Consider the following 23,871-nt stretch of genomic DNA (forward strand, 5'->3'; position numbering starts at 1 on the left):
TTAAGTGGATTATGCCTCCGTACAGCCGAACCGGGTTTTAACATAAAAATCCATAACTTTTGCTTTATTCGTGTGATTATAATAAATGACCGTTCGGTAGATAGCTGGGGTCTGAGCGCATACTTCGTGCGATTACCGCTCAGATCCCAGCATAAATAACCGAACGGCGCACGAAAACATACTTTAAATCACATTCTCCTAAAAGTACCGAACACCGATTGGGAAACCCAATATTGAAAGACCGGAGCTCCTGAACGGCCTGGAAGCCCAGCGGTGTTCGCGCCGTCGAGTAGCCAATTTTAGTTCCAGGTGCTCAACGACCAAACACCGCTGGGTTAACAAAGGATCCAAGATGGCCGACCGCCGCGTGGTCGGTAGCCGAACGACGGCCACCCAGGAAAGTAATTAACAACCGATTGCAACAATGTTGCAATCTGTTAATGGGAGCCACACTACCTTCTGTGTGTAGGCTCCTGTTTGGTACTTGATTCGTTTCACGAACAGCAGGTAAAGTCGCTGTTCGTCAAACGACCACATGAATGCTAGCGGCTTTCGGCCGCTAGCATATGAATGCTCTATAGTACAACATTACAGGCATACATTTCAACACAGAATTCCAGCGGCTTTTTACAGACAACCTTTAAAGATACAGCAATATGATCTAAAGTGGCTAGGTTTGCCACAACAGTTTTGTGATGGTACAATCCTTTACTCAAATCATTCCCTTCTTCCCATAAAATATAATCACCAAGTAATCCACAGAGTAATAAATCGCTGGTATCGCCAAATAATCCACACATGAGCCAAAGCTTAATGCTGGAACAAGACTGATTTTTAATGACACACACTCTGCTTTTATGCAATTCTCCCATGCAAGGGAGACGCCCACAGACAATTATACATTAGCCAATCACACACTGGTTACATCCCACACATCTCCTCCCCTTAGCCTGAGAGGTAACCCAATTATCCGTACAGTTTAAAACATACTTTTTACCCAACTTTCATAACTCTAAAACTATACATCTAATATTCGTAATCAGCACATTCCAAATACAAACATACTCAAAAATCATTCGAATCCGTTCAGGCGTTCGGGAGGTAGTTATAAGTCACCTTTGACCGACCGCAAGCAAATTTTCATGCCCAAAAATAGTTCCATACGGTTGGGCTGTGCGGTCGGTCAGTTTCACACAGAAAAATGTCTAAGTCCCATTCGAATGCACGAACGAGGCCGTTCGTGCACATATCCCAGTCTAACAATGTGTTTGAATTGTCGAACGCACTTCGATTCCAGCCGAAGCGTCGAATGCGTAGCCGATTTTAGTTCCATAGATTCAGTTGCACGCGCCGCTGACCGCGTTTGATGAAATTAAAATGGCCCCTGCCACGTGTTCGGTTTTCGAATGGAAGCCACTTCGACAACTTCGGCACTTCGACTGCATCCGAAGTGCCAATTTATAAGTACAAATCCTTTCTCTGGAAGTTAAAGGGCCAGCAGCAGCACAACAAAAATCCATTGTGCCCAAATCTTGTATTTAAAGGGCCAAACCTCCCAGGGACCATAATCACATGGCAAGAGGCTGGCAAGCAGTCCTCTTTAGGTACAAGTGGCGAGGTTAATTTCGCCACAAGTTTTATTTAAAATTTTCATAATTTATACATTAATAGGTATATATAAAAAGTCATTCTAGGGCAATGATGGCGAACCTATGGCACGCGTGCCACAGGTGGCACGCCGGGCCCTTTCTGTGGGCACGCGGCCATAGGTCGCCGGGAGGTGGGAGACGGCTTGCGCGGGTCGGCATTAATGCAGAGTAGGCGCCTGCCTGCTCAAAATGGCAGGCGCCTACTCTGCTTCCGCTTCGGAGGACATGGAGGCAGCCGGCAAGAGGAGGGAGCCAGCAGATCGATCCTCCCGCGAGCAGGCTGTGGGGAGCGTTGCCGCGCGTTCCCATGGCAACGCTCCCTACAGCATTGCGCCGGAGGACAGAGGAGCTGAAGCGGAGAATAGCTGAAGCTCAGGCATACAGCTACTAACCACCACCGACTGTGTCCCCCCCTCCTTCACCAAAGGTAAGAAGGGAGGGGGGGATAAAATAAATACAAAAAATAACTAAAAATAGTTTAATGATTATTTAAAAAATATATATAATTATACCTGCAGCACCCCCACTTTGCACAAATCACCCCCCCTACACAAACCCCCTCCTCCTACTCTCACAAATCCCCCCCCTCTACACAAACCCCCTCCTCCCACTCTCACAAATCCCCCCCTCCCACTCTCACAAATCCCCCCTCTACACAAACCCCCTCCTGCCACTCTCACAAATCCCCCCCTCTACACAAACCCCCTCCTCCCACTCTCACAAATCCCCCCCCTCTACACAAACCCCCTCCTCTCACTCTCACAAATCCCCCCCTCTACACAAACCCCCTCCTCCCACTCTCACAAATCCCCCCTCTACACAAACCCACTCTCACAAATCCCCCCCTCTACACAAACCCCCTCCTCCCACTCTCACACAGCACCCCCCCCCCACTCTGACTCAGCATCCCCCCACTATGACTCAACACCCCCCACTCTCACTCAGCACCCCCCCACTCTCACTCAGCGCCCCCCACTCTCACTCAGCACCCCCCCACTCTCACTCAGCACCCCCCCACTCTCACTCAGCACCCCCCTACTCTCATACAGCACCCCCCACTCTCACACAGCACCCCCACCCCACTCTCACACAGCACCCCCCCCCACTCTCACACAGCACCCCACCCACTCTCACATTGAGTGGTGCAGTGTATGTGTTTGTGTGTGAGGTGTGCTGTGTGTGTGAGGTGTGCTGTGTGTACTCAGAGTCAGAAGTCTGTGTGTACTCAGCGGTCTGTGTGTGTGTACTCAGAAGTCTGTGTGTACTCAGAGGTCTGTGTGTGTGTGTACTCAGCGGTCTGTGTGTGTGAACTCAGCGGTCTGTGTGTGTGAACACACTATATAGCAGACTATATAAGTGTATTCAGCAGTCTGTCTGTGTGTGTATTTAGCAGTGTGTGTATTTAGCAGTGTGTGTATTCAGCAGACTGCTGAGTACGCACACAGACTGCTGAGTACGCACACAGACTGCTGAGTACGCACACAGACTGCTGAGTACATGCAGTCGGTAATCATTCAGCAGACTATGTGTGTGTGTGTACTCAGCAGACTGTGTGTGTGTACTCAGCAGACTGTGTGTGTGTACTCAGCAGACTGTGTGTGTGTGTACTCAGCAGACTGTGTGTGTGTACTCAGCAGACTGTGTGTGTGTGTGTGTGTGTGTGTGTACTCAGCAGAATGTGTGTGTGTACTCAGCAGACTGTGTGTGTGTACTCAGCAGACTGTGTGTGTGTGAACTCAGCAGACTGTGTGTGTGTGAACTCAGCAGACTGTCTTTTTGAACTCGGCAGACTCTGTGTGTGTGTGAACTCAGCAGACTCTGTGTGTGTACTCAGCAGACTCTGTGTGTGTACTCAGCATTCTGTCTGTGTGTATCCAGCATTGTGTGTATTCAGCAGACTATATAAGTGTATTCAGCAGTCTGTCTGTGTGTGTGTATTTAGCAGTGTGTATTCAGCAGACTGTGGAGTACGCACAGACAGCTGAGTACACACACAGTCTGCTGAATATATGCAGTCTGTGATCATTCAGCAGACTATGTGTGTGTACTCAGCAGTCTGTGTGTGTACTCAACAGACTGTGTGTGTGTGTGTATTCAGCAGACTGCTGGAAAAAAAAACAGGCTGCTGAATATACAGACAGACAAACTGCTGAATACATACATACAGTCTGCTGAGTACACACACTGCGGAATAGACACACAGACTGCTGAATACATACACACACAGTCTGCTGAATACACACACAGTCTGTGTGTGTGTATTCAGCGGACTGTGTGTGTGTATTCAGCGGACTGTGTGTGTGTATTCAGCAGTCTGTGTGTGTGTGTACTCAGCAGTCTGTCTGTGTGTGTATTCAGCAGAGTGTGTGTGTGTATTCATCAGTCTCTGTATTCAGCAGTCGTGTGTGTGTGTGTGTATTCAGCAGACTGTGTGTATGTATTCAGCAGTCTGTGTGTGTGTATGTATTGCATTTGTTGGAGATACTAATAAATATAAGTTTAATTTTATCTATTCATATCATTATTTAAAATTTGTATCATTGAACTCTGTGTTCTTTTAAAACAAAAGTTATTAGTTCGGACAACAGTACAAGTTGTTTTTCTAAACTTAAAACTCAGTATTTGGGTTTAATTGCCGTGTTGGCACTTTAAGGAAAAAAAAGTCGGCATGTATTGCGGTTTGGGCACTCGGGCTCAAAAAGGTTCGCCATCACTGTTCTAGGGCAAAGTTCTGAAAGTGGAGCAGTCCCCATGGAAACCAGAGGGACTTTCCTGCTGATTGTTCCATTTGTAGAACTTTTACCCTGAATAACTTCTTGAAACTCAAAGTCTCCTTCTCATTGGCGTTGCTGAATATAGGAAGGTATCTAACTCCTGGGAACATATCATTTCTCCCAATGGCTGACAATTTACTCGGGTTGTTGTTTTTTTCTTTTAATTTATGTTCTATTGATTGAATCAGCCAGAAACCCCACCTACCCTATTGCAGTTTTTAGGGAGCCCTGATTACATGTTTCTCAATCCCTGTCTGTTCCTACGTATACTGAGTCACAAGACTGGGTGTCAGCTTCCCGTCACGGCCTGCTACCAATCACCAGGAACCGAGGCCGGGCTGACTGCCTCTCTGTACACCGGCCGGCTGGCTGTCCGACTGACTGCCTGCCTGATCGCCGTGAAGCCAGAGCCCGGATCATAGTGGTAGGTGCTGACTGTAGGACGGAAAGGGCTCGTACTGAATGTCTGCTCGGCGCCCTCCCCCCGTGTACGGCACCGGGCTCAATAAACCGAGCACTGGGCTGGCTGCAGGTGGCACCCGGTTTTTGATTCAGCTTGTGCTCCTGGCTGCAGGTGGCACCCGGTTTTTGGTTCAGCTTGTGCTCCTGGCTGCAGGTGGCACCCGGTTTGGGGCTCAGCTTGTGCTCCTGGCTGCAGGTGGGATCCTGTGTTGTTGTGATGTTCCGCCTGGTAGTGAGTAATTGCCCTCTATTGGTTCCCGAATGAGATGCTGTTTGCAGTTGGCACCCTGTGTTTATTACAGTTTGGGGTCTTGGCTGCCCTTGGCACCCTGTATTTATTACAGTTTGGGGTCTTGGCTGCCCTTGGCACCCTGTGTTTATTACAGTTTGGGGTCTTGGCTGCCATTGGCACCCTGTGTTTATTACAGTTTGGGGTCTTGGCTGCCCTTGGCACCCTGTGTTTATTACAGTTTGGGGTCTTGGCTGCCCTTGGCACCCTGTGTTTATTACAGTTTGGGGTCTTGGCTGCCCTTGGCACCCTGTATTTATTACAGTTTGGGGTCTTGGCTGCCATTGGCACCCTGTGTTTATTACAGTTTGGGGTCTTGGCTGCCCTTGGCACCATGTATTTGTTGCAACTTGAGGCCCTGGATAAAGTTGGCACTCTGTATTTGTTCCAGATTAAGCTCCTAGGTTGCAGAAAGTCCTATGCTTCTATTGCATAACGTTCATTGAACAGTGGCATTCAGACCTGGTATGGGTGACCTTTTTGGGTTGGGGTTTGCTAAGGGACCTAGGCACTTCCTTCCATTTCTGTTCCAAATCTATTTAGTCGCCAAGCTAGCTTATCAAGTGTGTGGGGCATGCGAACTTATCCAGTGTCTCCCACAGCGCCCATTTACTTACATTCACTTTAGTTTAGTTACAGGCGCCCTATCACATGCCCCCTTCCTGGTACATACCGTCACCAACTCCCTAGACACATTTAATTCACCCACTGAATTGCATATATTTAACTACCTCGTCATATCTTATCCATCATCTACCTCCCTGTTCAATTTCACCCATCCCTTTGGCCTGAAAGCTCTCTACACCCAACAACCTATACTTATCTACGATGCAGTCAAAATTTCAGGGCTATGTTTCCTATGGTGTCCTTTATTGTGAACGGGATGGGGAATATAAAATGAGCAGACCCATAAAAGAAGGGGAACGAGATGCAGGAAGGTTGGAGCAATTTGGCTACATCCATATACAGCACATAAAAGTTATACACTCAGGTGTAAGTAAACCTTGTCTCAGCCCCACCAACAAGAGGTTGGTTAAAGGGACTCAACAGTGCCAGGAAAACACACCCGTTTTCCGGGCACTGCAGTGCCCCTCACCCTCCCACCCCCATCCCATGTTGCTGAAGGGGTTAAAACTCTGCTTCTGTAAATACTGACTCTTTCAAATCAGACGGACAACAGGCAAGCAAGAATGAGGATTATCTTACAGTGTATCACTCATAAAGTTAGCATTATGTGACTGATTACAGTGCTGGAGAGGGGTATTTCATTATGGAAGAGGTTAAGTAACACAATAAATTACTTTGATTAAAGGGACACTCCAGTGCCAGGAAAACAATCCGTCCCCGGTTGCTGAAGGGGTGAAAACCCCTTTAGTTAGTTACCTGAGACCCCCGCCGATGTCCCTCGGCGGTGGTTTCGTGTCGCTGTCGCTCCTCCCCTTCCTTACGTCAGCCAGTGGGCAAGACTGATCCCGCCCACAGGCCGGGGAGACCTAATGCGCGCATTAGAGCTCTTCAAAGGAAAGCATTGAAAATACTTTTTAATGCTTTCCTATGGGGAATGGAGCAACGCTGGAAGTCCTCACACAACGTGAGGACATCAGCGGCGCTCTAGCACACCTGTGCTATAGACACGGAAGTGCCCTTCAGTGGTTGTCTAATAGACAGCCACTAGGGGAGGACTTAACCCTGCAAGGTAATTATTGCAGTTTATAAAAACTGCAATATCTGCACTTGCAGGGTTAAGAGTAGTGGGAGTTGGCACCCAGACCACTCCAATGGGCAGAAGTGGTCTGGGTGCCTGGAGTGTCCCTTTAATAATTTGAAATAAAGTATTGCAAAATTGAAATATAATGTGAACCTGTCATGACAGGTTTACATTAAAGCAAATCTGTCTTTGCAAAATATGTTGTCTACTCCGATGGTCATGGTGGCAGGGGAAGGTAGTTTTACTTGCCTGAACCTATCCCTTGCTTCTTCCATGAGGTCTTGCTTAGCTCCTCTACCAGGAGCCGACATCAGCACTGTACTCTTCGCACATTCAAACAGTCCATAGGAAAGCATTTCTCAATGCTTTCCTATGGACGTTCTGCACGCTGGATGCGAATTTCACATCCAGCATCGCAGATGCGCCTCTACCGGCTGTCAGGAAGACTGCCACTAGAGGTTGGATTAACCCTGCTATGTAAACATAAACCGAGCACTGGGCTGGCTATGTTTACATCTGAAGGGTAAAAACCTGAGGGACCTGGCACCCAGATTACTTCATTGAGCTGAAGTGGTTTGGGTGGCTATAGTGTCCCTTTAAATTTTAACAGATAATCTGTGTTTTTTTAGTAAACTTTTTAACCAGAGTTGGAAAGTTGTTCAGAACTATTGTGGTGTTAAACATTCCCCCACAGAATAAATAAATTTTAAGTGCTTCTGTTATCCCCAATGCATGCACAGATTTGATCAGCCTTTGCATATTCCTGTGGGGGATATCCTATGACCTTGGCAAGTCTTGAAGAGGCTTAATTTAGGACAAATATTTCATGGAGATAAGACCTTTGACCAGGGACTTTTCCTGTAACCAGTGTTACTGAAGTTTGACATTTGTTAACTAAACTCCAAATTGAAATCCAAATGGCAAAACTTCTGTAGCAAAAGCTAAAATGTCCAAACTGTGGATATTTCTCCAGATTAGATATGTTTGCTTACATTTTTTTGAGTATTAGAGAAAAAACTCATGCATGTTTCCACCGGCAAAGTGAGGAAAGAAGGTTAGGACAATAGACCTGGTAGGGCCAGAGCCAGAACCTAAGTTCAGGAATGTCACTAGTAGATTATTTAAGCTAACACTCGGTGCAATAATCACTACAGCCCTCTGTTAAAGTACTGTTTGACAACTTACCTGTTGTCTGCCAGGTGCCTGTCACAGACTCCATCAGCTCCACTAAGTTAAACACTGCAAGTGCAAGTCTGGTTCATGGACCGAGAGTGCCATCTGAGAGTTCACTTGGCCAATGAGCACAGCTCTGTTGTAGAGCATCTGGCTGCAGAGGAGGCTTCAGGTGGAAGGGGTTTCCAATCACGATTTCTTCCCCACCATAACCTTTTTGGATTTTGCTTCCCAAGCAATACCAAGCCTCAATAGCAAACCAGTAACCATCCTCATGCTGATGATTGTGTTTCAAAGCTGTTGTATACAGCAAACACAGACTCAAAGGAATCCAGGTTTAAAATGGAATGAGGCAAAAATGTGATTCTTTGTTAAACTAATTTGCATATGCCCACCCAGACTCCTTTGTGGTAGTAGCATCACTGCAAATTTGTGATTTCTGTGGGAAAAGCAAGTCTTATGGCTTGACTGGTGTGCAGATTTAATTGTTTAAGGTAGAGAGTGTTTAAACTGTCCCTCTAGGTGCACGGAACTTGTGAAAAAAAAGTCTACACTTCAAGCATTTTAACAATTTATGCTCCTTGCATAGGTTATAAAAAAGGGGAATAGGGTCGTACTCAGTCACATCAATTAAACACAGGGTGCTACTGAGCATGGGTCAGCAAAAAAAGGCCCCAAGAAATATATACAAATGGAAAGAATCCCAGGCACTCACTGTGATTGTTCTTCAAGCAGATTTATTGCAACGTTTCGACCTCAACGAGGTCTTTTTCAAGCTAGGTTATGGCATAAGGATGCGCTGGCTGATCCACTTCAAATTTGGGAAAGTAAACAGATACAGAAAATATCATTATTATAGTTAGGCATCTATTTAGTTATATAATACTTAAAAAAAAAATGGTGAATTCTTCAATACTGGAATTCCCCCTATACCCTCTGGAAAAGAATCAGTTGTAGAAAACTGAAAAATATGAGATAATGTACCTCAATAGACCAGGGTTCTTCCCAGCGCTGAATATATAACAGTCCCAAAAATCATGAGAGCACTCATTGTATTTGGCGAATAAATGAAACAAATGTATGCAAATTCGCATATACAGATCAATGTTTTAATCACTCAGTGGTCTTGGATAAAGACCATTGAGTGGTCAAAACGTTGATCTGTATATGCGAATTTGATAACATTCGCATATTCTATTTTAGCCCCTTAATAGCAGAAGTGGTCATGGTGGTTGAAGTAACCCTTTCAGCCCCGTTATCCTATTTCACCTGCTGATTACTTCTACGTGATGGCGTGAAGGATTTTCTAAACGTGTAGTTAGTGACTCAGTAACATATTAGATTTGACCCTTTTTTGAGACACTGAATCTGGACTGTGAGATGCAGATGTTTGTAAGTATTTACCAAAAGCACTGCACCCAGCTATGGGAAAATTGATATAGTGACTACATATGCATAAGTAAGCAGCATTTAATCTACACAACAATGCTTTGAAAATGTGCAATAATATAGGTGGACAAGTGGGAGGGGGGGGGGGGGTACCTGCTTCTATATATAAGCAACTAGGAGGCCAAATTAATTTTCCGCAATATTCTGTGATGAAAAGGCAACGAGATGGTATTTGTACGTCATAGATGCTACCTCAAACGTGCCCCCACATACATGACATATTTATATAAGTTTGCCATATAGACGTGGTCACAATTGCAACAAAAACTAATGTATAAAGCTATGTATATTGGGGAAATAAACAAGTGTACAGTGAAAACTCCATGCACGAAGGGTAATTATTTTACATTAAATATAGGGTCATAAACCTGTATAGTAATGGCATGCATTAGCCAAGTAAATACGGACAGTATTAAATGTTTTAAAACCTTCCTTTTCACGAATGTAAGATGCACTCAAACCATCTCTTTTAAGACTGTATCTTTTCAATGGATGTACTTTATATGTTAAGAACAGATTAGAGAACTGTCCTTTTTCTGAGCACGCTTTGAGATGCTCTAATATGGTTTTTTTACCCCTTGATAAATGCTTTAGTCCTTTTGACGTGCATTTAATTTTTGTCCTCTTAGGAGCCCAGAGGCTTATAAGTGTTACCAAGTTCTAATACTCTATGTATTTGGAAGATTCAATTTAGCCTTTTGTCCCTGAGATCTTAATCTACTTTACAGTTTCAGTTAAGTGTCTTCACAGCAGCATTCATTCCATTCTGCGTTTTTGGGGCTGGTTGTTTTTCTTTGTTATACAATGTGTACTTTTGTCAGTTTAAGGGACTTCAGAAGATCTAATGCTTTCACATAACACACACAAGTAACTATTTAAGTGCTGCAATGAAGAGGGACATTCCATAGGAGCACTGTTCCACTTCTAGAACGTGGTATCTCCGTGACTGCAAACTCACTGGTTTGGAAGCAGAAGTGGTTAATTTTAGAACTGCTTTCATCTGGAACAGTTCCTTTTGCAAATGTCAACAATTTTCTCTCTTGCTCAATGTTTTTTTGTTTTGCTTATTGATGCACAAAACATTTTAAAGCTTTGCTTTTCCCTCCGCCACTGCCTACTTTTACCCAAACTGTTAGGCTGCCCTGGTTCCACTCTAAATGTTTTGCTTGGCGATGAGGCCTGTTTAGAGTGTAATTTAATAAGGGAAACAGGATGAATTATTTAACTAGTTTTCTCACTAAAGGCTTATCTTGTTTCTCTAGAGCAACTGAAAGCAAGATGAAGACTCCAATCTACGTACTGCTGTCCCTCTGTTTCATGGTGCACCTGGAGCACTGCTGGGCTTCTAGACCAGCGAATCCTTTTCGGCGTATGTTCAAGGGCGTGAAAGTTTCCACCTCCACTGAAGGGGACCCTGGGCAGGCACTATTCCTTACACCCTATCTCGAAAGTGGAAAAATTGAGGAAGGTCAGAATTTTTTGTTAAGGTGTTTTTCACATCATAAAAACTAGAAATGAATGATTTCTGTACATGCTCTGGATTTTGGCAAATATTCTATTCCATGGGTCCTCAAACTCCGGCACCCCAGATGTTGCTGAACTACAACTCCCATGATTCTTTGAATTACATTGCTAGCCAGAGAATCATGGGAGTTGTAGTTCAGCAACATCTGGGGGGGGGGGGGGGGGGCAGAGTTTGAGGACCCATGTTCTATTCATTCACAGGGGGACAGATGCAATTAGCCACACACATATGCAAAGCTCAAATGTCCACACAGTCCCCCATTTAGATTCGAAGTGCTTGTCTGGCTATATCATTTTCCCAAAATTAAGATGTATTTTTTAAATTTGTGGTTAAGAAAACACTTTGACTTTTTATCTTGTTAATGGATAGGACTTACTCTTATTAGGATTAAATTCTGTATATTCTCCAAATTCATGGGTGAAAACCCTAATAAAATATTCTGTGGCAACTGTGGAACCAACAAACTAAAAAATAAAAATGCCCATATGAATGCTGTTAATGGTTCCAGTTACATTTATGTCAATACTAGGCCTGATATTTGAAATAACTTGTAAAAAACACAAAAACGATCAGTTATGACACACTCCAATCCGTTTCGTCAATGTTTCTTTGTGCATGCCAAAACTTGCAGTGAGCTCTCTACTGCAGAGTCGTGGACTGTGGCTATGCCATTGCTGCCGTATCCTAGTTTACGAACTGTGAACCAGGCTGTATGTAAACCTCTAGCAGCTGTAATATTACAGATCAGTTGCCCTACGTGAAGAGTTAAACTGCCCCTGGGGGACAAACTAGTCATTCCATAAAGCCCTGTTGATTGGACTTCTCTTCTTGGCAAAGGAGGGGTCTTCGATGCTTGGTTTTATTTATTTAAGTACTGCCTATACATAATGGCTTAGAAAAATGATTGATTCATTTTTTACCACGGCAATATTTGGGTGTTATTGATGTGTGTCATATTTCACCTGGTTTTTGTCCATTTCAGCACGTGCATTAAGTCTTGTTGGTGAACTTCCTGGTGCCAATGTAAAAAGTTATTCTGGATATCTAACTGTGAATAAGACCTATAACAGTAATTTGTTCTTCTGGTTTTTCCCAGCTCAGGTAAGATTACATGCTGTTAGTTGTATTTTTTCTGTGTGTATCAGGAATGTTGTTTTTAGTTGAACAGACAAGGGTATGGCATGGCATGTGCTAAGTAGGACAATGAGAGATAATAAACAAAAATAATATAAAGAGTCTCTTAAAGTACAGCGAAGACCTGGAGTGTATATTCTTCAGTTCTTGCTTTGAATCCTCAGTGGTAAATATGAAATACAAAAGCAAAAATAGAGACCAATAGTGCAAAACCGTTTTAGGCAGGGCCGGACTGGCCCACCGGGATACCGGGAAATTTCCCGGTGGGCCGCGGCACCTTGGGGCTGCACTGACCATGTATGTGCCACCGGGTGGCCGGTCCGGTGGCACACACTCTGAGGGGGGCGGCCGGCGTCCGCATTCCACGCTGGAGCCGCCGGACCGGGTGGCAGCCTCGCCGGTCCGGCGGCACTCCTGTCAGGCTGTCACTAGCGCTGGGGGCTGAAGGAGGAGCATGTCTCTGTACCATGCTCCTTTGCGGTTCCCACAATTCCCAGCACAGAAACCGCGAGGGAGCATGGTACAGAGACATGCTCCTCCCTCCTCCTTCAGCCCCCAGCGCTAGTGACAGCCTGACAGGAGTGCCGCTGGACCGGTGAGGCTGCCACCCGGTCCGGCGGCTCCAGCAAAAAACCCTACTCACTACTTGCAGGTAAGGGGGGAAAAAAGAGAGAGAGAGAGAGAGAGAGAGAAGGGGGAAAAAGAGAGAGAGAAGGGGGAAAAAGAGAGAGAGAAGGGGGAAAAAGAGAGAGAGAAGGGGGAAAAAGAGAGAGAGAAGGGGGAAAAAGAGAGAGAGAAGGGGGAAAAAGAGAGAGAGAAGGGGGAAAAAGAGAGAGAGAAGGGGGAAAAAGAGAGAGAGAAGGGGGAAAAAGAGAGAGAGAAGGGGGAAAAAAAGAGAGAGAGAAGGGGGAAAAAAAGAGAGAGAGAGAAGGGGGAAAAAAAGAGAGAGAGAGAAGGGGGAAAAAAAGAGAGAGAGAGAAGGGGGAAAAAAAGAGAGAGAGAGAAGGGGGAAAAAAAGAGAGAGAAGGGGGAAAAAAAGAGAGAGAAGGGGGAAAAAAAGAGAGAGAGAAGGGGGGAAAAAAGAGAGAGAGAAGGGGGAAAAAGAGAGAGAGAAGGGGGAAAAAGAGAGAGAGAAGGGGGAAAAAGAGAGAGAGAAGGGGGAAAAAGAGAGAGAGAAGGGGGAAAAAAAGAGAGAGAGAAGGGGGAAAAAAAGAGAGAGAGAGAAGGGGGAAAAAAAGAGAGAGAGAGAAGGGGGAAAAAAAGAGAGAGAGAGAAGGGGGAAAAAAAGAGAGAGAAGGGGGAAAAAAAGAGAGAGAAGGGGGAAAAAAAGAGAGAGAGAAGGGGGGAAAAAAGAGAGAGAGAAGGGGGAAAAAGAGAGAGAGAAGGGGGAAAAAAAGAGAGAGAAGGGGGAAAAAAAGAGAGAGAAGGGGGAAAGAGAGAGAGAAGGGGGAAAGAGAGAGAGAAGGGGGAAAGAGAGAGAGAAGGGGGAAAGAGAGAGAGAAGGGGGAAAGAGAGAGAGAAGGGGGAAAAAAAGAGAGAGAAGGGGGAAAAAAGAGAGAGAAGGGGGAAAAAAAGAGAGAGAAGGGGGAAAAAAAGAGAGAGAAGGGGGAAAAAAAGAGAGAGAAGGGGGAAAAAAAGAGAGAGAAGGGGGAAAAAAAGAGAGAGAAGGGGAAAAAAAGAGAGAGAAGGGGGAAAAAAGAAAGAGAGAGAGAGAGAAGGGGGGAAAAAAAGAGAGAGAGAGAGAAGGGGAAAAAAAAGAGAGAGAAGGGGGGAAAAAAAGAGAGAGAGAGAAGGGGGGAAAAAAAGAGAGAGAGAGAGGGGGGAAAAAAAGAGAGAGAGAGAAGGGGGAAAAAGAGAGAGAGAGAAGGGGGAAAAAAAGAGAGAGAGAAGGGGGAAAAAAAGAGAGAGAGAAGGGGGAAAAAAAGAGAGAGAGAAGGGGGGAAAAAGAGAGAGAGAGAGAGAGAAGGGGGGAAAAAGAGAGAGAGAGAGAGAAGGGGGGGAAAAAGAGAGAGAGAGAGAAGGGGGGGGAAAAGAGAGAGAGAGAGAAGGGGGGGAAAAAGAGAGAGAGAGAGAAGGGGGGGAAAAAGAGAGAAGGGGGGAAAAAAGAGAGAAGGGGGAAAAAAGAGAGAAGGGGGGAAAAAAGAGAGAAGGGGGGAAAAAGGAGAGAAGGGGGAAAAGAGAGAGAGAGAGAAGGGGGAAAAGAGAGAGAGAGAGAAGGGGGAAAAGAGAGAGAGAGAGAGAGAGAGAAGGGGAAAAAGAGAGAGAGAGAGAGAGAGAGAGAAGGGGAAAGAGAGAGAGAGAGAGAAGGGGAAAGAGAGAGAGAGAGAGAAGGGGAAAGAGAGAGAGAGAGAGAGAAGGGGAAAGAGAGAGAGAGAGAGAGAAGGGGAAAAAGAGAGAGAGAGAGAGAAGGGGAAAAAGAGAGAGAGAGAGAGAAGGGGAAAAAGAGAGAGAGAGAGAGAAGGGGAAAAAGAGAGAGAGAGAGAGAAGGGGAAAAAGAGAGAGAGAGAGAGAGAAGGGGAAAAAGAGAGAGAGAGAGAGAGAAGGGGAAAAAGAGAGAGAGAGAGAGAAGGGGAAAAAGAGAGAGAGAGAGAGAAGGGGAAAAAGAGAGAGAGAGAGAGAAGGGGAAAAAGAGAGAGAGAGAGAGAAGGGGAAAAAAGAGAGAGAGAGAAGGGGAAAAAGAGAGAGAGAGAAGGGGAAAAAGAGAGAGAGAGAGAGAAGGGGAAAAAGAGAGAGAGAGAGAGAAGGGGAAAAAGAGAGAGAGAGAGAGAAGGGGAAAAAGAGAGAGAGAGAGAGAAGGGGAAAAAGAGAGAGAGAGAGAGAAGGGGAAAAAGAGAGAGAGAGAGAAGGGGACAAAGAGAGGGAGAGAGAAGGGGACAAAGAGAGGGAGAGAGAAGGGGACAAAGAGAGGGAGAGAGAAGGGGACAAAGAGAGGGAGAGAGAAGGGGACAAAGAGAGGGAGAGAGAAGGGGACAAAGAGAGGGAGAGAGAAGGGGACAAAGAGAGGGAGAGAGAAGGGGACAAAGAGAGGGAGAGAGAAGGGGACAAAGAGAGAGAGAAGGGGACAAAGAGAGGGAGAGGGAGAGAGAAGGGGGAGAGGGAGAGAGAAGGGGGAGAGGGAGAGAGAAGGGGGAGAGGGAGAGAGAAGGGGGAGAGGGAGAGAGAAGGGGGAGAGGGAGAGAGAAGGGGGAGAGGGAGAGAGAAGGGGGAGAGGGAGAGAGAAGGGGGAGAGGGAGAGAGAAGGGGGAGAGGGAGAGAGAAGGGGGAGAGGGAGAGAGAAGGGGGAGAGGGAGAGAGAAGGGGGAGAGGGAGAGAGAAGGGGGAGAGGGAGAGAGAAGGGGGAGAGGGAGAGAGAAGGGGGAGAGGGAGAGAGAAGGGGGAGAGGGAGAGAGAAGGGGGAGAGGGAGAGAGAAGGGGGAGAGGGAGAGAGAAGGGGGAGAGGGAGAGAGAGACACAGGGAAAGGGGGAGAAAGATGTGGGGGGGATAAAGAGACAGAGGGGAAGAGAGAAACAGAGGGAGAAAGGAGAGAGACTCACAAGAGGAGGAAGAGCCCCACGAGGCTCTTCCCTGCCAGCCGATCTCCCTCCCCGTTCCACAGGCACCGTGCGGGCAGCCGGCAGGGAAGGGAGGAAGAGAGGGGCGGGAGCTCAACCTGCAGCTCCTCTGCGTCCTTCTCGCACGAGCACAGAGCGTTGCCGCGGTTACCACGGCAATGCTCCGGCTCTCACGAGAGTGAACTCTAGCCCTGGAGCTATGGGCTAGAGTTCACTCTCACCACTGTGACCACCATGAATTCCTGGTGCTCGCAGTGTTGAGAGTGAACTCCAGCCCATACACACACACACGAACTCCAGCCCATACACACACACACGAACTCCAGCCCATACACACACACACGAACTCCAGCCCATACACACACACACGAACTCCAGCCCATACACACACACACGAACTCCAGCCCATACACACACACACGAACTCCAGCCCATACACACACACACGAACTCCAGCCCATACACACACACACGAACTCCAGCCCATACACACACACACGAACTCCAGCCCATACACACACACGAACTCCAGCCCATACACACACACACACGAACTCCAGCCCATACACACACACACACACACACACACACACGAACTCCAGCCCATACACACACACACACACACACACACACACACAAACTCCAGCCCATACACACACACACACACACACACACACACACACACACACACATTGCACCACTGCTCCAATACCCTACTACAGCCCCATATCCCAGCAGACCCCAGGTCGCGACGCATTATGGGGCTGGTAAATATTTTTTTCCAGGGCTGCTTTTAATTCCCAGTCCGGCCCTGGTTTTAGGAAAGCTGGATCACGAACAACATAGAAGTAGAGAAGTGCCAACTCACAATTTAAAGAGCTATGCCCAGCTCTAGGTAAAACAGCATACAGTGGTATTTAATACTCCCCACCATGGGCGTAGGAACCGGGGGGGATGGGGGGGACGCATCCCCCCCAGCAAATCATGCGGGGGGGACAGGTATGGGGAAATCCCCCCCAGCTCCGCCGGCCCCCCCTGATGCTGCAGCCGCCCGAGCGCTCTGCAGAGAGCCTCAGGCGGCTGCAGCTTTGCCCGGGCTGGTGCATCCATGAGAGCGCACCGCCCGGGCGCAGCATGAAGAGAGGAGCTGACAGGAGGGAAGCGCTCAGCGCTCCCTCCTGTCACTCCCTCACTGTAGCGTAGCCGAGCGCTGTATAGTCCGCCGGTACAGGGAGCATCTGTCTCCTGTACCCGGCCGGACTAACAGGAAGTGCACACTGAGTGTGCACTTCCTGTTAGTCCGCCGGGTACAGGAAACAAAAGCTCCCTGTACCGGCGGACTATACAGCGCTCGGCCACGGGAAACAGGGAGGGAGGGGGGAGGGGGGGGAATAAAGAAACAGGGAGGGAGGGAGGGGAAATAAAGAAACAGGGAGGGAGGGAGGAAGGGGAAATAAAGAAACAGGGAGGGGGGAGGGGGGGAATAAAGAAACAGGGAGGGAGGGGAAAATAAAGAAACAGGGAGGGAGGGAGGGGAAATAAAGAAACAGGGAGGAGGGAGGGGAAATAAAGAAACAGGGAGGGAGGGGAAATAAAGAAACAGGGAGGGGGGGGAAAGAAGCAGGGAGGGGGGGAAAGAAGCAGGGAGGGGGGGAGAAAGAAGCAGGGAGGGGGGGAGAAAGAAGCAGGGAGGGGGGAGAAAGAAGCAGGGAGGGGGGGAGAAAGAAGCAGGGAGGGGGGGAGAAAGAAGCAGGGAGGGGGGGGAGAAAGAAGCAGGGAGGGGGGGGAGAAAGAAGCAGGGAGGGAGGGGAGAAAGAAGCAGGGAGGGAGGGGAGAAAGAAGCAGGGAGGGAGGGGAGAAAGAAGCAGGGAGGGAGGGGAGAAAGAAGCAGGGAGGGAGGGGAGAAAGAAGCAGGGAGGGAGGGGAGAAAGAAGCAGGGAGGGAGGGGGGGGGAGAAAGAAGCAGGGAGGGAGGGGGGGGGGGGAGAAAGAAGCAGGGAGGGAGGGGGGGGGGGAGAAAGAAGCAGGGAGGGAGGGGGGGGGGGAGAAAGAAGCAGGGAGGGAGGGGGGGGGGGAGAAAGAAGCAGGGAGGGAGGGGGGGGGGAGAAAGAAGCAGGGAGGGAGGGGGGGGGGGAGAAAGAAGCAGGGAGGGAGGGGGGGGGGGAGAAAGAAGCAGGGAGGGAGGGGGGGGGGGAGAAAGAAGCAGGGAGGGAGGGGGGGGGGGAGAAAGAAGCAGGGAGGGAGGGGGGGGGGGAGAAAGAAGCAGGGAGGGAGGGGGGGGGGGAGAAAGAAGCAGGGAGGGAGGGGGGGGGGGAGAAAGAAGCAGGGAGGGAGGGGGGGGGGAGAAAGGAAGCAGGGAGGGAGGGGGGGGGAGAAAGAAGCAGGGAGGGAGGGGGGGGGGGGGGAGAAAGAAGGAGGGAGGGGAGGGGGGGGGGGAGAAAGAAGCAGGGAGGGAGGGGGGGGGGGGGGAGAAAGAAGCAGGGAGGGGGGGAAAGGAGTGACAAGGGAGGGAGAGAGATTGACATCCACCACACACACACACACACAATCACACAATCATACCACCCTTACACACACAGAAACACACAATTCATCCTTACACACACTCAATGCACCCCGTGCACACACACACACACACACTCACACAATCATGCAACCTTACACACTCAATGCACCCCGTACATACACTCAATGCACCCCTTACAGACGCACACACTGCATCCCGTACATACACAGAATCACACCTTGCAGCCCTTACACATACAAACACAGATTCACACAATGCATTCCTTACACACATATCAGGACATCCCCTACACACTCCACCCCCTGTGAACAAACTCATTGGTGGAACATGAAGGTGGACCCTGGGATCCAGACCTTGAGCTGTGTAAAGGGCCCCCAAAAAATGGAGCTGCTTCCCGTTCTCACAGAACATTGATTTTTGTGACCACAGTTACAAACAGCCTCCAGAGAGCCTGTTCTACACCAGACCAGTGGAGCCAGACTGCAGCTAGAGCCCATCATCATCCTCATCTGGTTGTAAGTAGGCAATCTAGCATATTATTCGTTGCACTAATCTCTAATTTACCTCACATTAAAGAAACACTATAGTCCCCAGAAGCACTGCAGCTTAATGTAGTGGTTCTGGTGTCTATAGCCTGTCCCTGCAGGCCTTTTAATGTAGGCACTCCAGCACTGGCGTTAGTTAACATGGCAGAAAAATAATTGGAAAGGGTTAGGGGGGCTACTAATAAGGATAGGGGAGAGGGGTAGGTAGAAAAATAATTGGAAGGGTTTAGGGGGGCTACTAATATGGATGGGAGGAGGGGGTAGGTAGAAAAATTATTGGAAGGGGTTAGGGGAGTACTAATATGAATGGAAGAGGTAGGGTGGGTTCTAATATGCATGGAAGGGGTTAGGGGGGTACTAATATGCATGGAAGTGGTTAGGGGGTACTAATATGCATGGAAGGGGTAGGGGGTTAATGTGCGTGGAAGGGGTAGGTGGGGTTCTTTTGTGCATGGAAGGGGTAGGGGTGGTTCTAATATTCATGGGAAGGGTAGGGGTGGTTCTAATCAGGAGGATCCCGGCGCTGTATCCGGGTAAGTAAAACCCCTTCCCTGTGGTGACCCTTTAATGTTGTTATTATTTAATCATTTATATAGCGACTGCAAATTCCGTAGCGCTGTACAATGGGATAAACAACTCCTAGTTTACGGAATAAGAATATACCCGGCGAGTAAAAATGCTATCCCCCCCAGATTTTTTTGGGTTCCTACGCCCATGCTCCCCACATGTAGGATATAACTGGACACTTGGAGGTGTATCCTCAAGACTTCTTACAGCATTCCAGATAAGCGTCAGCATATAAAATACATAAAAGGGGGAAAAACCCAATGGTGCACTAACGTAGGTTAACTGCAACTACAGACAACACTGAGGTCCTAAGAGTGCCAACTTAGAATTGGGAGAGCTATAACCAGCTCTGAGTAAAACAGCATACAGTGGTATTTAAACTCCCCACATGTAGGATATCCTTCTAGCGATGCTTGCAGTGCCGGTCTGATGAAAATAAAATCACAAGAGAGGGCCCATAGTGTTTACCGTATAAAAAAATAGCAGTAAAAGGTAAAATGAAACGTACTTACAGTGTTCAGAGCAGCCACACTGCTCTATGAACCAGGCGTAGGTGGAATAATCCCCACCAGGGATTTCTTTTGTAGTACTGGATCTTTAAAATGATAAAAAATCAGCCAGGATAAGACCGCAACAGATAAAAGTAAATGTGCAAAATACTTTTATTGGATTCTTATAAAAACACTGTGAATCCAATAAAAGTATTTTGCACACTTACTTTTATCTGTTGCTGTTTTATCCTGGCTGATTTTTTTTTTAATCATTTTAAAGATCCAGTACTACAAAAGAAATGTCACGAATCACAGTATTGAAAGAGAAGGTTGGTGTGCGCATAGAGTTTGGTACCTCAAGGAGATGTAAAGTACAATACATGAACTGAATAATTCTTTAATTTTATAATAACTTCTTAAAACTCATTACTATAACTGAAAGGGGTCATCCGACCAAACTACACTCTGGGGGATCAGTGCCTGGGGTCCGCATTACATAGTGTAAGTGTCTGCAGTATAATACTGGATGCCAAATATGGTCTACGGTTGTACTGCCTGATATGATATATCATCATATGGTACTGCATAAAGGGGGGAAGGGGATGGGTTATTCTTTAGGTTGGATAAACTATGGAGCTGAGGGTGGCACAAGTACCCCGTACAAACTATGGCATTAAAACCGTTGCTGAATGTAAAACAAAATAAACGTTAAAGTAAACAAAGTATGAGAACAGGGTGCCTCAGTAAGTGAGTCTGATAGTGTCAGCACCTCCTCATAGAGATAATGCATCTCTATGAGGAGGTGCTGATTGGTCAAACAGACATTTGACTACGCCTCCTTGCATGTTTCAGCCAATCTAATGCTTTCCCTATAGGATATGGATATGGGGATATCTCTGTCTCTGTCTCTACACCCAGGTTTGTCATTTTTGCTTATATGCAATAAATAACATTATTTAAAAAAAAAAAAAAAAAAAAAGGGCACCTACTTCTTCGAAGCCTATCTACTAAACGCAGTTGGCACCAGGGTACACGTAATCCATTATATCATTGTAATTTGAGTGCCAAGCTTTGTGTGTGTGTGTGTGTGTGTGTGTGTGTATATATATTTATACAAGAATAGGGGATTGTTTTTAACAAGCCTTCCTTCTCAAATTGTGACATGTAGTAATTATCCTAATCTGCTGTGCTATTCAATACATATTTCTCTTCTAACAAGATAGAAACCATAATGCTATAATTAGTCTGCAGACTAAGGAAAGGGGTTTTTCTCAGTCTTTCCTCTGTTTTACAGTGTTTTACACTTTAGTTTTGTTCAGTTTGGATAGCTCCTTTTAGAAAGTTCTCTTCCTTGACCTACCTCCCACGACGATGTGCGAGGCACTTTCTTAGCTGCATTAAACTTCTGTGTGGTTTCTGATTTTTAGTTTTTTGTTTTATTTAGACATTTTTTATTTTTATTATTTTTTATTTAATTTAACATTGAACGTGTGTGTGATAGAAGCCGCAGTGAGTAGGATGTGTAAATGTGGGCTGCTGTTGTAGTGCTGTGGGAATCGTGTCTGCTTCTTTTGGGTAGGTTGATCTCTGAAAATCCTTTATCAACTACAATATCTTAATATTACAGTAATTTGTAGATGGCTCATGTCACTTATTTTGATTTTTGTCATGAAGGTCAGTCCAGAAACTGCTCCTGTTCTACTGTGGCTTCAAGGTGGTCCGGGAGGCACGTCTATGTTTGGACTGTTTGTGGAGCATGGACCTTATGTTGTTAACCAGAACCTTACATGTAAGCAAATGACGACGACGACTTAAGCTTTCTTCTCACAAAGCTCTGTAATGCAGAACGATCACTTTATTTATAAAATATTTTACAATTTGTACACCTGTCAACTTGAGCAAGGGGTCTTCCCTGTAGCAGTAGTTAAAGAGAAAGTCAGAGTACACCAGGCAGTCTCCTAGTTAGGCAGTATTTATTCAAAGAACAAGGTACAGCAGTGTTTTGGCTCCTGTGTTGAGCCGCCTCTGAAAAACTGCTGCAGATATAAGCCCACCTCCTCATTGGGTCAGTGTAGGACCCGCCTAGGGACGTCTGCCTTGACGTTGGCAGGCAGGCATTCCTTCCAATGGCCATCTGAGTAACTAAATGACCCCCATTTGTTTAAATATACATAGGGATTCAGAGAGCGCAGGTAACTTTTTTTTTTTCCTTTGGTTTTCACCTCCTCATTGACCACTGTCCTAGTATTTACGATGTACAAATTCCAACCTTTACTGACCAACTCCTTCACAGGTCACTATGGAGAATCCTTGGCTATGGCCGCGTGCCCACACAGATGGCTTGGAGTGCCACGGGTTTGCCATCACTGTATTAAAGGGACACTATAGTCACCAGAACAACTAAATCTCAATGTAGTTGTTCTGGTGAGTATAGTATGTCCCTGCAGGCATTTTAATGTCAACACTGCCTTTTCAGATAAAAAGCAGTGTTTACATTATTCCTTAGGGACACCTCCAGTGCCAGTCACCGAGAGAGCCACTAGAGGTGCTTCCTTGGTCAGTGCTGCATGTTCTTTCAGTATCTCCACGCTCTCCCTTATGGAGATGCTGATTGGCCTGCACAGCATTTGGCTCTGCCTCCTTGGCTGAGATCCTCCGAATTTATAATGTCTGCTAATTCAATTGTTGCTCATGCAACAAAGCATTGGCTTGGTTAAGATTTGTCAATTCTGTTGAACTCCACCGTGGGGGTGGAGTCAAAAGCCCATGGCACTGGAATAAAGGTGATTGTTTTGTGTTTTTCTTTGTTTTTTGCCTTATTTAAGCGGAGCGGGGGGAGCTGGCCACCTAAATATTTTTTTTTTTTTTTAACGCTATAGGGTCAGGAATATAAATGTGTTGCTTTAATATAGCGATATACCTTTTTTATCTGTGTTTTCTAGCAGTGGAATGTGAAAATGGTTGTTTGCTGTAAGAATATTCAGGTTTGCTGACCAAATTTTCGTTTTTCTCTAGTAACGCATCGAAATTTTTCTTGGACAAATAAGTATTCCATGCTTTACATCGATAACCCTGTAAGTTGTTGTTTTATTTCATGGCCACAATTCATGTAAAGGAATGACTAATTTGAAAAGACTAGTATTGTCTCATGCTATGATTTTTTTTTTTTTTTTTTTTTTTTTTTTTGCTAATTTTACAAAATATATCATTGTATTTTTATATTTTACCAGATTGGGACTGGCTTTAGTTTTACCGATGATGACCGAGGATTTGCAGTAAATGAAGAAGATGTAGGAAGAGACTTGTACAGGTAAACTACTGCTAACATCTAAGAAAATTACAGAACCTCTTCTTTCCTTTATTTTATTTCCCCAACCTTCAAAAATTCCCTGCATCTGACCTTTAACTTTGATGAACAACATGCTAATTTAATGTGGCAGAATAAATTCTGATAACTTCAGCGATGTTTGGAAAATATTTTAATCTGGATTTGTACAACATGCAATATTGATTTGTGCATCAAACCCAAAAGCATTGATTTCCAGTTGGTGTATTCAGGAATGGTCCGCTGTGCTTTAGGGCAAGGTTAGCTGAGGACACAAATAGTCACTCAGAACTGCAGAGCAAATCACTGTTTTCCCTCTTCAAATAAGAACAGTGTATATCTATAACATGAAAATTATTTTGACATGTGGTTATTGCTATTTTAATTAACATATCTGTAATAGGTGCATTTCCACTTTAATTTAATATAGTGGGTCTCCCATTTAGATGAATGTTTCTCCTCTAGGGTCATTAGTTTGGTTCTATGGGTTTGTTATATTATGTTAATCAATTTGTAAGATCACTGCTCATCATTCATGTGCATGGTATAGTTTTATTTATTTGTTAGTTGTTTTTTTTTGTTTGTGTTTTTTTTTGGGGGGGTGGGGGGAGGGTTTGTCATCTACCTTTTTTTTTTTTTTTTTTTTTTTTTTTACTTTCCTCATTCCTACAGTTCTGTCACCAGGGGGCACTGTCCTATCAG

At 46.0% G+C, this 23,871-nt stretch overlaps 1 protein-coding gene across 1 annotated transcript in view; it reads left to right on the plus strand.

Moving 5' to 3' along the window:
* The first annotated feature begins 4,655 nt into the window (after window positions 1-4,655).
* CPVL (carboxypeptidase vitellogenic like) overlaps window positions 4,656-23,871 on the plus strand; it is a 113,989-nt gene continuing 94,773 nt past the window's right edge. The window contains exons 1-6 of the mRNA XM_063450699.1: window positions 4,656-4,847; window positions 10,767-10,972; window positions 12,012-12,130; window positions 21,519-21,633; window positions 22,860-22,918; window positions 23,075-23,154. Coding sequence (XP_063306769.1) covers window positions 10,783-10,972; window positions 12,012-12,130; window positions 21,519-21,633; window positions 22,860-22,918; window positions 23,075-23,154 — 563 coding nt within the window. The 5' untranslated portion in view covers window positions 4,656-4,847; window positions 10,767-10,782. The remainder of the gene's footprint in view (window positions 4,848-10,766; window positions 10,973-12,011; window positions 12,131-21,518; window positions 21,634-22,859; window positions 22,919-23,074; window positions 23,155-23,871) is intronic.

Source organism: Pelobates fuscus, chromosome 4, assembly GCF_036172605.1.
Source record: "Pelobates fuscus isolate aPelFus1 chromosome 4, aPelFus1.pri, whole genome shotgun sequence".
NCBI lineage: Eukaryota > Metazoa > Chordata > Amphibia > Anura > Pelobatidae > Pelobates > Pelobates fuscus.